At 38.0% G+C, this 14,187-nt stretch overlaps 1 protein-coding gene across 7 annotated transcripts in view; it reads right to left on the bottom strand.

Annotated features, from left to right (window-relative positions):
* Window positions 1–292: 292 nt before the first annotated feature.
* LOC129680835 (broad substrate specificity ATP-binding cassette transporter ABCG2) overlaps window positions 293–14,187 on the bottom strand; it is a 56,642-nt gene continuing 42,747 nt past the window's right edge. For all 7 annotated transcript variants that reach the window (XM_055612596.1, XM_055612598.1, XM_055612594.1 and 4 more), the window contains 6 exons: window positions 11,538–11,627; window positions 11,098–11,222; window positions 9,906–10,060; window positions 5,620–5,709; window positions 1,298–1,386; window positions 293–501 (listed from right to left, as the gene is read on the bottom strand). In XM_055612596.1, the coding sequence (XP_055468571.1) occupies window positions 354–501; window positions 1,298–1,386; window positions 5,620–5,709; window positions 9,906–10,060; window positions 11,098–11,222; window positions 11,538–11,627 (697 nt within the window). In that variant the 3' untranslated portion in view covers window positions 293–353. The remainder of the gene's footprint in view (window positions 502–1,297; window positions 1,387–5,619; window positions 5,710–9,905; window positions 10,061–11,097; window positions 11,223–11,537; window positions 11,628–14,187) is intronic.

Below are 14,187 nucleotides of genomic sequence, written 5' to 3'. Positions count from 1 at the left end.
CATTGAACTATAATCCTGCTTCTGCCTACCAAGTGCTGTGATTACCAGGGCATGCCACTATGCCTGGCTTCTGCATATCAATTTCAAAGAGAATGACACATAGCAGTATCTAGAATTGAAGTCTCCCTTTTCAAATCAGTAAATCTGACTGGATTTTCTGCCCATGATCACTACTTGATGAGCTCAATATGTCACACATAGTGTCCTTAGTTTTCAGTGTTAGTTATTTTATGTACATCAAAATGTCTGTGAAGAAAAGAAACAAACAAACAAAACCAAACAGAGCATTGGGTATGTCAATCAAAGCATCCATATTTAATAGGAGTACAATTAATAGTACATTAAAGGGAAAATTAAGAATACTTTTTAAGAAATAGCAATTTTAGGTAGGCAATTGTGAGGAAGATAATAGTCATACAAGCCAGAGCCACATGATTCTTCCACAGTCCCCAAGGTGACAGATCTATGCCCTGGTTTTTCAAGTGGTCATCACCAGTACATCTGCAATGTAAAATACACAGAATTAGTTAACTCATTCAAATGTTAATCACTATATTCGGCATTTCTTATTGCTTAGTCAAATCGAAACTTTCCCTTATAATTTACTAGACACTATGCTAAGCAACCTGTCCCTAGTTAACAGTTTAGAATAAGGTCATCTAATTCATTAGAACCTGAATTCCATTTTAATTCTTGAAGGAATGCATCTTCAAATAGGAAGTTTCATTTCCATTTAAACACACACACACACAGAGGCACACACAAAAAGACAGACAGGCACACACTCAGACACAAAGGTACACAGAAGCACACACACACACAGCCAAAGGCAGTGGGACAGAAAGAGGTGACAGGATCACAGTGATCAGTGACGCATTCTTGCTCTCATTGCCCTCATGTTTATGACTATCTTCCACTCTGGGCTCTGGGTCATCATCCATTCCAGTTCAAAGACGGTAAGTCCTTTCTAAACTATCAAAGCAGCCCATTTATAACCCAGAAGTTCTGAAAAGAAAGAATTCAAACCCATTAAAAAAAAATAACACATGGGACTTTAAAAAAAAAAAGTCTCAATCAATACCCAGGAAGCAGTTTTTTTTTAAACATTAAATATGGCTCTGACTGTGATAAGCTACAGCAGCTGTTCAGCATGCTCTCATGAATTAGTGTTTGAAGGCTCTCTTCACACACTAGAAAATTAAGGCTAAAAAGTTTCACTCACGCCACCTATCTGCCCAGCAGCTGTTTATAGCTCATCACAGACTCAAATACACCCTGACACAGAACACAAACTTACATTGTGTAGCTATTAACGCAGGTGCTATTGGCAGTTGTATTGAGTCCTGGACAGAAGTCTTGTCCCAAGAATTCATTATGCTGCAAAGCCTACAACACACACAAGATCAGAGCAATGTTAACAGTGTTAAATTCCAAAATGTTCCTAAAGAACTAGCACAATTGTGTGAACAAATTTACGCTGTTATTTCTGAAGGTATGCTAAGCTGCATGGGCACATTCTTTCCTTTTAAACACTAAAATGCTAACTTTTCCCCTAGCATTTAAGAAACTCAGGTTTGGGACATTGCTTCCAATAGGCCACGAAGGAAGACAAATGACTATGCCATACCACCTTCTTCCTGATTATAAAATCTATAATTAAATGATAATTATAAATCTATAATTAAAATGATAGTGCACAATGAATATTGTTCATTTATAGAAGGAATCTTTTCTTGTTTTTTTTTATTAAATTTTTATTTTTTTATATTAATTAGTTTATTCACTTTGCATCCCAGCTGTAGTCCCCTCCCTGCTCACCTCCCAATCCCATCCTCCTTCCCTCAGCTCCTCCTATGGCCCTCTCCAAGTCCATGGATAGGGGAGTTTCTCCTCCCCTTCCATCTGACCCTATCCAGTCTAATTAGCTTATCCAGTCTAATCAGAACTGGCTGCATTGTCTTCCTCTGTGGCTTGGCAAGGCTGCTCCCTCATCTGGAGGAGGCACTCAAAGAGCTAGCCACTGAGTTCATGTCAGAGACAGTCCCTGTTCCCCTTACAAGGGAAACCCACTTGGCTACTAAGCTGCCATGAGCTACATCTGAGCAGCGGTTCTGTTATATCCATGAATGGTCCTTGGTTGAAGTATCAGTCTCAGAAAAGACACTTAGGCCCAGATATTTTAGTTCTGTTGCTATCCTTGTACCTCCTGTCATTTCCAGGTCTTCCTAACTCCCCCTTCTATCCTAAGATTCCCTGTTCTCTGCCCAAAGTTTGTTTATGAGTCTCAGTATCTGCTTTGATACAATGCTAGGTAGAGTCTTTGAGAGGTCCTCCGTGGTAGGCTCCTGTTGTGTTTCCTGTTTTCTCCTTTTTTCAATGTCCATCCCGTTTGCCTTCCTGAGTGAGGATTGATCATCTTACCCAGGGTCCTCCATCTAGCTCACCTTCTTTAGGTATACAGATTTTTGTAGGTTTATTCTATATTATATGTCTAGTAGCCACTTATAAGTGAGTATATGCTGTGTGTGTCTTTCTGTTTCTGGGATACCTCACTCAGGATGATCTTTTCTAGATCTCATCATTTGCTTGCTAATTTCATGATTTCCTTGTTTTTAATTGCTGAATAGTATTCCACTGTGTAAATATACAACTTCTGTATCCATTACTTCTTTGAAGGACATCTGGGTTGTATCCAGGTTGTGGCTATTACGAATAAAGCTACTACAAACATGGTTGAACAAATGCCCTTGTTATGTACTTGAGCATCTTTGGATATATGCCTAGGAGTGGTATAGCTGGATCTTGAGGAAGTGCTATTCTATAATAGGATGAGAAAGTGCCAGATTGATTTCCAAAGTGGTTGTACAACTTTACAGCAATGGAGGAGGGCTTGCCTTTCTCCACATACTCTCCAACATGCATTGTCACTTGAGTTTTGGATCTTAGCTACTCTGATGTGTGGAAGGTGAAATCTCAGGGTCGTTTTGATTTGCATCTCCCTGATGACTAAGGAAGGTGAACATTTCTTTAAGTGTTTCTCTGCCATTCTATATTCCTCTACAGAGAATTCTCTGTTTAGCTCTGTTCCCCATTTTTTAATTGGAATACTTGATTTGTTGCTGTTTAACTTCTTTAGGTCTTTATATATTCTGGATATTAGCCCTCTGTCAGATATACGGGGGTGAAGATCCTTTCCCAGTCTGTAGGCTGTCATTTTGTTCTGATGACAGTTTCCTTTCCTTTACAGAAGCTTTTCAGTTTCATGAGATCCCATTTATTGATTGTTGCTCTTAGAGCCTGTGCTGTTAGTGTTCTGTTCAGGAAGTTGTAACCTGTACCAATGAGTTCTAAGCTGTTCCCCAATTTTTCTTCTAACCGATTTAGTGTGATTGGTTTTATGTTGAGGTCTTTGATCCACTTGGACTTTAGTTTTGTACAGGGTGATAAATATGGAGCTATTTGCATTTTTCTACATGTAGACATCCAGTTAGACCAGTACCATTTGTTGAAAATGCTGTCTTTTTTCCATTGCATGGTTTTAGCTACTTTGTCAAAAATCAAGTATCCATAAGTCTTTGAGTTTACTTCTGGGTCTTTGATTTGATTCCATTGATTCACCACTCTGTTTCTATGCCAGTGCCATGCAGTTTTTATTACTATTGCTCTGTAGTACAGCTTGAGATCAGGGATGGAGATACCTCTGAATGATTGTTGTTGTACAGGATCACTTTGGTAATTCTGGTTTTTTTTTTTTTTCCTGTTTCCATATGAAGTTGAGAATTGTTTTTTCAAGGTCTGTAACAAATTTTGATGGGAACTGCATTGAATCTGCAGATTGCTTTTGGCAGGATGGCCATTTTCAATATGTTACTCCTACCGATCCATGAGCATGGGAGATTTTTCCATCTTCTGATATTTTCTTCAATTTCTTTCTTTAGAGACTTGAAGTTTTTCTCAAACAGGTCTTTCACTTGCTTGGTTAGAGTCATGCCAAGGTACTATATGTCCTTTATGGCTATTGTGAAAGGTGTTGTTTCCGTAATTTCCTTCTGGGCCCTTCTGTCTTTGGTATACAGGAGGGCTACTGATTTTTTTGAGTTAATTTTGTATCCAGCCACTTTGCTGAAGGTGTTTATCAGCTGAAGGAGTTCTCTGATTGAATTTTTGGGGTTGCTCATGTATATTATCATATCATCTGCAATTAGTGATACTTTGACTTCTTCCTTTCTAATTTGTATCCCCTTGATCTCCTTTAGTTGTCTTATTGCTCTAGCTAGGACTTCAAAAACTATATTGAAGAGATATGTAGAGAGTGGGCAGCCTTGCCTTGTCCCTAATTTCAGTGGGATTGATTTAAGTTTCTCTCCATTTAGTTTGATGTTGCCTATAGGCTTGCTGTATATTGCCTTTACTATTTTTAGATATGTGCCTTGTGTCCCTGATCTCTCCAAGACTTTAAACATGATAGGTGTTAGATTTTGTCAAATGCTTTTTCAGCATCTAAGGAGATGATAATGTGGGTTTTCTCCTTCAGTTTTGTTTATGTGATGGATTTCCACATATTGAACCACCCCTGTATGTCTGGAATGAAGCCTATTTGGCATGGTGGATGATATCTTTTATATGTTCTTGGATTCAGTTTGCAAGTATTTTATTGAGTATTTTTGCATCAATGTTCATAAGAGAGATAGGTCTGAAGTTCTCTTTTTTGATCTAGTCTTTGTGTGGTTTAGGTATCAAGGTGACTGTGGCTTCATAGAATGAGTTTAGTAATGTTCCTTCTGTTTCTATTTTGTAAAATAATTTTAAGAGAATTGAAGTAAGCACTTCTTTGAAGGTCTGGTAGAATTCTGTACTGAAACCATCTGGCCCTCAGCTTTTTATGGAAGGGAGACTTTTGATGACTACTTCTATTTCCTTGGGGGATATAGGACTATTCAGTCTTTCTACCTGACCTTGATTAATTTTGGTAAAAGGCATCTATGAAGAAAATTGTCCATTTCCTTTAGGTTTTCAAATTTTGTGGCTTTTATAGTAAGACCTGAGGATTGTTTGGATTTCCTCAGTGTCTGTTGTTATGTCCCCCTTTTCGTTTCTGATTTTGCTGATTTGGACAGTTTCTCTCTGCCTTTTAGTTAGTTTGGCTTAGGGTTTGTCTATCTTGTTGATTTTCTTGTTGTTGTTTTGTTTTTTTTTTAAATCATTATAATTATGAAACTCAGAAGATTTACTATACTGAATTAAGGCCCAACTGTTTTCTTTGTATTTGTTTAGTGGCTAAAGCTAATATGGTTGCTGAGTATTACAGTCTATTTCTCTTCAGATTTCTGTTTCAATATAAACTATGTATTATAGCCTCCTATCCTCATTTACTTCCTTACTAAACAGAAAAAAATATTTTCAAAATCAGTTAATTAACCTTAATCTTCATGTTTCTCCAGTAATGGAGAAAAACTACAAAAAACCCTCTGACCACCCAATAACAAAGACTAATAGTAAATTATGATCATTGTTCTTGGGACAGGCTCACACTTGTGGCTGAGTAATCACAAGATTAGGCTTGATTCTACTGTTCCTAGCATGGAAACCCAGTCATAATGACAAGCAAGGTCAACTTACTGTGAAGCCATATCTAGGAATGCTGAAGTACTGAAGCCAGGACAGCCAAGGTTCAATGGTTCTGAGATTCACCAAAAGACCAGAAAAAATCTGTAAAATAAAAAAACCTGTAAGTCAGAACCAAGCCAGTAATTTCATAACTCTACATAAGACCTCCTTCCAGGCCCCTACAAGTAGATTAGTATGAAAATATATGCCTGTATTTTCATAAACCAAGGTGGGCTGAGGCAGAGGGATTTGGCATGCCAATTTCAAAAATAAAAAATAAAAAAAAAAAGAACAGAAAACCTCCCCTGCAGATAACCTTCACTTTTAAACATCTCTGCTAAGACCAAAGAAGTAAGAAAACTTCCAAGTTATTTTACCCACTTAGTTGTGCTTGGCATGAGTATTTTAACAGCGGCTATTTAGGACATTAAAGGGAGGATAATACACATATAATTAACATTATAGACTCAAGTTACTTGAAGATCCTTAATGATTTAGAATATATCTTCAACTTTCTGTGTAACTGTAGTGGAAGATAAAGAAATAAGAATCATCCCTTGGTCTCCCAAGGGTATAGGTGGGTCCAGGCATCCCACGCAAACTAAATTCTGCAGATGCACAATTCTCTTATTTTTAAGATGGCACAGGACTTTAACACAACCTTCACACAGCCTTTATACTTTATTATTTAAAGATTTATTCATTTTTATTTTGTGTATGTAAGTGTTTTGCCTGCATGTAAAGAGCACTGGGTACAAGCCTGATACCCATGGAGGCCACAAAAGGTATAAAATCCCCTGGAATTGTAAGATTGTAAGCCTGTAAGTTTCCTCATGGGTGCTGGGAATCAAACCTAGATCCTCAGAAAGAGCAGTCAGTGTTTTTAACTGCTAAGTTATCTCTCTATCCCAGTCTTTACACTTAAAATAGCTACATCACAAATGTTCAAAGATTCTCTGCAGAGTGATTAAAATACCCAACACAACACAAATACTAAGTGAACAGTTGCTGTACTCTATTATTTATGAATAAATGAATGTATGGATGAGACAGGGAATCCCTAGGTAGTCCTGGCTGGTCTAAAATTTCCTATGTAGACCAGGCTCGCCTCAAAGTTGCAGTAATCTTCTGGACTCTGCCTTGTAAATGTCAGGATTTCTGTTATTTTACCATTACTGGAATATATTGTTCTGTAAGAAATAATGACATGAGGGAAAAATGACATACATACATAAGAAATACGCATTTTTTTCTCGGTTGCAATTTTCATATGGACATGGGAGGCAGACTGTACTTATTATTCCAATGATGCTCCCATATGTGCTCCTTCTAATAATCCCAGAACTATAGAACACACTGGAACAATTTGGAGCAATCATGTGGCTGAACATCCAGACAAGATTTGTTACTTACCACAGTTTACATTCTACAGTATGGCTTTAAGATTAATTAGGTTCAGAACGTAGCTGTAAAGTAACCTCCAAATTAGAACTGTTAAGAGCATGGTGTGATGATCTGCAGCAGAGAACTACATAGCTCATGTCTCCATGTAAGCCTTCCTACAGGGCTAGAGATGGCTCAGTGGCCAAGAACACTTACTGCTCAAGCAGAGGTCCTGAGTTGGGTTCTCAGAACCCATATTAGATGGATCACAACCAGCTATAACTCTAGCTCCAGAGTATCTGCCATGGTCTTCTGGCCTTTGAGGGCACTGCACTCTTACATATACTCCACACAGAAGCACATACACGCATATAATTTAAAAATTAAAAAAAAAATCTTAAAAGGAAAAAGAAGACTGACCCCAAAGCAGAATCACAGTGCAGAATGCAGGAAATGACTGTTGGAGAAGAAAACTAAGCACAATGAGGGTCTCGTGGAATGTGTTCTATCATACCAAGGGACATGCAAAGCAATGACAGTGCTGTTGGGACGCGTGTGCATGTTCAGAACTGTGCTAACCAAACACTGATTATATGACAAACCATCTCTGAGTGAAATACAGTTTGATGGATGACTTTAAAGTCCTGCTTATAAACACTTACATAGCAATCAGTCCAAACAGGAATTAAAACATATGTTTTACGTGTTTAATGATACTGTATTTATTGGATGAGAATGTAAACAAAGATTATCATTTTCTAAATAATATGCACAATGTTAGTTTCAAACTAAACTTTAGCAAGGCATCAGCTAATGACGTCTTCTTGAGAGACAGCTTGTTCTAATAAAGAGAACTGCATTGATGTGCTAGCTATTCCTATTTAATGATGCACAGGAAAATATGAGAACAGGTCCTATTGATTTATCACTTGAGGGCAAAATTGAACAAGATTAGGAATAAGAAAATATTAAACAAACACCGTGAAATAAATAGTCATGTACTGATAGAAGACACTGTCAGTCAGAAACCTAGGAAGAAGATAGGTGGAATTTCAAAGCTTTCTAGCATCTTCTTTTTAAAGACATGGTCTCAGGTAGCTCAGGCTGACCTCAAACTTATTATATAGCTAATGATGACCTTACACTACTGATCCCCCTGCTTCTAAGATCTGTCTTCCTTGGGCTGAGATTATGAACATATACTAACATGCTGGCTGTCTTTGAATGAATGAATATTTGTGTGTGTGTGTGTGTGTGTGTGTGTGTATACACATATATATGTTTAAATTTATGTATTCTATATTTATACTTCCTATTTCTAAAGCAATTTTCAAAATATAAAACAGACTCATAATAGGCTCCTTGGTACACACTGTTATACTTTTTCTGAACTTCACTTTCCCTGTTGTGGGAATTCAACAAAACCATTTCTGGTTATTAAACAGTAGGCTGCATGCATGATATGCTGCCATTTTTATGAAGACGTCAAGGATGATTCTTATTTTCAAAGTTCTGTTTATCAAGGTTGTCTAAAATCAGCATTTCTGTGTCTTTTTTCTTTCTATGATAGAAGAGTTTACTGACTATCAAGAAGCACAAAGGGCTTTTATACAATGGAATACTACTCAGTAATTAAAAACAAGGAAATCATGAATTTTGCAGGCAAATGGTAGGATCTAGAAAAAAAAAACATACTGAGTGAGGAATCCCAAAAGCAGAAAGACACACATGGTATTTCCTCACTTATATAGACCTATAAGATAGGATAAACATACTAAAATATGTACAACTAAAGAAGGTAAACAAGAGGTTCAGGGGTAAGATGATCAATCCTCATCTAGAAAGACAAAGGGGATGGACATTGGAAATAGGAGAAAACAAGTAACAGGACAGGAGCCTACCACAGAAGGCACCTGAAAGACTCTACCTAGCAGTGTATCAAAGCAGATGCTGAGACTCATAACCAAACCTTCAGCAAAGTATAGGGAATCATGAAGGAAGGAGGAATTAGTATATCCTAGAGGGGACAGGGAACCCCACAAGGTCCAAATATATCTGAGCACAGGGGTCTTCATTGAGACTGTTTATCTAACCAAGGACCATGCATGGATATAACCTTCAACCCCTGCGCAGACATAGTCCATGGTAGCTCAGTATCCAAGTGGATTCCCCAGTAAGAGGGACAGGAATTGTTTCTGACATGAACTCATGAGCTTCCCCTCCACCCTGAGGGAGGAGCAGCCTTGCTAGGCCGCAGATAAGGACATTGCAACCATCCTGAAGATACCTGATAAGCTAGGGCAAGACGGAAGGAGAGGAGGACACCCCCTCTCAGTGGACTCAGAAGGGGACAGTGAGGAGATGAGGGAAGGAGGGGAGGAATGGGAGGGAAAGAGGGAGATGGCTACAGCTGGGATGTAAGTGAATCTATAAAATTATTAAAAAAAATAAATAAGTAAGTAAGTAAGCAAATAAATAAATAAATAAATAAATAAATAAATAAATAAATAAATAAAAGAAGCACAAAGAGTGCATTGGTTTCAATGGCAGCAACCTTGAGACAGGGTCTCCCTGTAAATGCTAAGGCTTGGCTCGAATGCCCAGCCACACGCCTGAGGGCCAAGATTACAGATGTACACCACATACTTGGACAAAAATCATCTTTAAAAAGCTTATTACTAAGGACATGTCAGCAAAGCTATATCAACATTAAGTAACAATACAAGGGACTCTATAGGAGTCAGGAAGAAAGCCCCAACTTTCTCTTGATAGTCACTCTATTTCAGCATCTGGTTTCTGAAAGTTTCAGAGTCCCAATGTACAGACTCCTCAAAGCAGGTTTCTGCAACCCATGAATACATACAGAGAAAACAAGGCAAGAAGCATCTTCTCGGTGGATCACTGTCTATACTCACCATCATAAATACAAACGCGATTGTCATGAGAAGTGTGGCTACAGAGACCACACTTTGGCCTGCTGCTATGGCCAGGGCCATGGAACTGGATGTATAAGCCACCATTATAAGGGTGAACATCATGATGAAAAAAGCCTCCACCTTCTTTTTCAATCCTTAGAGAGAAAATAAGTGGTCAGTGCAGCTGAGTTTATTTGGCTTATCTGCTTGTTGTGCAAACAATACTGTAGAAATTATCATCAGAATTAATGAGAAAAGGCCACCCATTATCCAACTACTCTGGGCCTCCAATTCCATTGTTTTACTCTGTGTAACTGCATCAACTGACACAGTTTCCTTTTCCATGCTTATTTTTAGAGCACTATTTAAGATAAAATGTCGATTTCCTTACATGCAACTAAGAATGATTCTGAGCTCCTTAGATGGACAGCCTTGGGAAACACAACTGGCCCCAGTACTGGCCTTCTCTCATCACAGAAAACTCACCAACAGAAAACATCCGTTTACCCAGCCATCTCCACATCTCTCAATGTTTGGTGTATATACATAGTGAAGAAACTTAGCTCATAATTACATGACCTCAGGGTGGTGTAATATATACAGGAGGGGAGGATTCTTCTAGCTGTGTTTCCCCAGACATAGAAAATAAATAAAACTAAGTTCTTAAACTACTTTATAATGAAATAACAATATGTGTGACTATATGGGTATGTGTGCAGCACACAATCTGATGATAGTAAAAAGTGAAAGAACAATGGTTCAGGAATATGAGGTTAGAGATCCCATGTCATATTCTTGATGATAAGCTTCACAAAGAAAATGGAAGCCTTAAGCTCTATCCGTGATTCTCATATGACAGTGCTTTGTAAAAAGAGAATTACTGATATGAATGCATGTGCGCACGCATCAGAAAAAAAATATGAAAATTTGGAATGCAGCAATCCTAAGGTCAAAGCCTGGCATAATATAAAATTAAATGTCTCTCTGTACCAATGATTTTTGAAATAAATAAACCCTCAAAATCAAGTTGGCTTTCTTATTACAGAATATGCATCACCGTATGTATAGTTATTAAAAATTTTTAGATCTGTTTATATAAACACATAGAAAAAGATAAATAAAAAATACAAGGAGAAGTTAGCTTCACTTCACAGCCAAAACTAAAGGCACTTCTGTTTGGCCTGTTACTTACCTAACATGAAGTATACTATACAAGCGTATATAACACTTGGCAAAAACCTCATGGGCAATAAATCAGATATCAGCTTTCCAAAGAAGTAAGAAGATACTCTGTAATATCCACTGATATACTCATGCCTGTAAAAACAGAGCACATAGAGCCCAGGTCAGTCTAGAAGTCACGGAACAGATGATGGGGTGCCTGCTGCACCATCAGAGTTCTAGTAAGGCAGCACTCACATTCTCCAGGCTGACCCCCATGCCTTTCCCAACAAAAAGGAAATCCTATGCATTTTCAAAAATCCACATTGGATAACATAAATATATATACATACAATTTATATTTCCCAATTGAACAAATAAGTAAAAGACATTGATAACACTAGGATGGTATTTTGACCCAATTGTGGATGTCACCTGTCTGACACAGAGCTAGAATAGTGACCTACTCACATGAAGAGTTTCTTCTCCACTACGAAGAGCTCCACAGTTGACACACTGCTGAAACACTGGTTGGTAGTCAAGAAAAAGAGTACCCCAGCTCTGCCAGAACATAATGGGAACAAAAATACCAATCAACTCTGTGTACTTAGGTCAGTAGTTAACAAATGATATACTACTAACAAATGTTTTTAACTAAAACTGCTTTGCATTAGCATGGGGAGAGGGCCCAGGGGGATGCTCAGCAGGTACAGGAGACAACCTGACTTCAATCCTGAGGACCACCATGAGAGCGCTGGCCTTCGCAAGTACACCGTGGCACATACACACACATGCATACATACTTATACACAGAAACGGAAGAATGACATCACCACCATCCATCTCCCCTGTGTCTGTGTCCCCACAGTGGTTACTATGTGACTCCAGTGACTACATGTTACAGCAGATACTGAAACTCTTGGTCTTAGACTGTTGTGAACTGAACTGTTGTTGCTGTAAAATTCCTGTTGAAGGAATGACCTCCTAATATGATGTTACTGGGGAACAGATCATTTCAGTCACATCCAAGTGTGTCCTGCATGCATCAGAAGATGGCTATCAGTGCAGCCTGCACTATTTAACTGTCAACTTGATACAGCACAGAATCATCTGGAAAGAGTGTTAGTGAGGAGGCATGCAGATCAGCTGGCCTCCACGCATGTCGTGGAGGATGGTCTTGACTGTTAAGTGAAGCGGGAAACTCTCCCTGAATGTGGTCAGCACCATTGCATGGGCTGGGCCCTGGCATGTGTAAGAAAAGACAATGCCTGCTGAGTCGAGCAGTCCTAAATACCTGCTTATTCTCTCCCTGATTTTGACAGTGAATGTGATGATTTACCGTCTGGCCTTGTGTTCCCCAAAATAATAGACTCTAAAATAGAAACGAAATAAATCTTCTTCAGGTTGCTTTTTTGGTCAGTGTATTTTATAACAGCAATAAAAAATGAGACTAGGATGAAGCCCAACAAAAAACTGTCACATTTACTTAAAACTGGGACTTGAACTAAGGGCCCTAGATGAGCAACAAGTGCTCTTAACCTCTGAGCCACTGCTCCAGCCCTCAATTTTCTTCCCAGATACTACACACTGTACAAAGTCCACAGCCTCTAGATTCTGTGTACATACTGTGTTTGACTAAGAAAGGACCCCCACAGAAATCACCAATTACTAGTGATTTTAGAAACAATCTTGCTATTTCAGCCTCTAAGAAAGGCAAAAACATAATGATATAACTCTGAAAACAGCTCACTAGTGTAATGCTAACTCATTTTATACAGAAAGAAAACTTATGAATGATAGACTTTTATGTTATTCTTTTGAACAGAGAGTTTTCCACACGTGAAATGACTTCAACAGTCCTCAATAGTAAAATGGGAATAATACCATATATACACCCTCTATAATACCATCTACACCCTCTGGACTCTGGATGGTGGCCTGAGCCTATGAATGCCAAGCACTGAATTGAATGTCTATAGCAAACTGTGGTTCTCAATGAATCATGGCAGGGAGTATGACCCTGAGGTCAGTGCTACTACTGAGCACATATGCTCATAGCATTGCACACAATTAAAATATCTCACTGTAAAGTTTGCTTCAGCAACATGTACTTTTTAGTCTCAGCCACACAAGAGGCTGAAGCAAGATCAAAAACTTCAGCTGAGCGGTTCAGTCCACACTGAGAAAGATTGTAAGACCCACATCTCAAAAGAAGGAAAAAAACAAAAAACAAACAAACAAACAAACAAAAAAAACCTAAGCCATTATGAAAACAAAAGTTTCAAGACCATGCTGGAGAGATAGCCAAGTGATTAAGAGCACTTGCTACCCTTCCAGAGGACTTGGAGTCAATTCACAGTACCCATAAGGCCACTCACAAACATCTGTAATTCCAGTTTTAAGCAATCTGAAACCCCCTTCTGGCATCTTTAGGGACCATATACATGCCATGGTATATAGACACATACAGCCAAAACACCCAAATCTTTAAAAAAAAAAAATTTCAAGGACATAATCATGATTGAATCTACATATTATCATAATACAGTTAACATAAATTGAGTCCCACACATGTACTCAAATTTCAAGTCAAATCACCCAAAATCTATACATGGAAGTTGTCTCATAAGCAACAGAAAAAAGCAAAAATATTAAAATCATGCATGCATTATCAGATACTACCAATACAAAGAGAAGACATCCTGCAGAATTAGGGAAAATATTTATAAAATATTTATTGGATAAGGAAAATAGCCCTGTAAAATGAAGGATACTTAAAACCTAACAACAACAACAACAAAGAACAAAAGACAAAAGACTAAAATAAGTATTTCTCACAGATTAAATTGATTTTTATTATTATGATGCAGAAAATCTATAACACCTATGTGCAGCAACCAAGAACCTAACAACTTATATAGAAGACAGAATTTCATTTCCTTAGAAAATTATCATAATTTAGCAATTCTACTGCTAAGGTTCCTGAGAGACTAAAAGCAGAGATGCAAAATGTACCTGTAGAATCATAATATTATTCAAAACAACCAAAGGGTGGAAGCAATACAAATTTCCAGAAAGAGGTAACTGGACAAACTATGTATATGCATGTGTGTGTGTGTGT

This window comes from Psammomys obesus, unplaced genomic scaffold (genome assembly GCF_907164565.1).
Source record: "Psammomys obesus unplaced genomic scaffold, mPsaObe1.curated_primary_1811, whole genome shotgun sequence".
Taxonomy (NCBI): Eukaryota; Metazoa; Chordata; class Mammalia; order Rodentia; family Muridae; genus Psammomys; species Psammomys obesus.
This window is presented reverse-complemented; position numbering and strand designations above follow the sequence as displayed.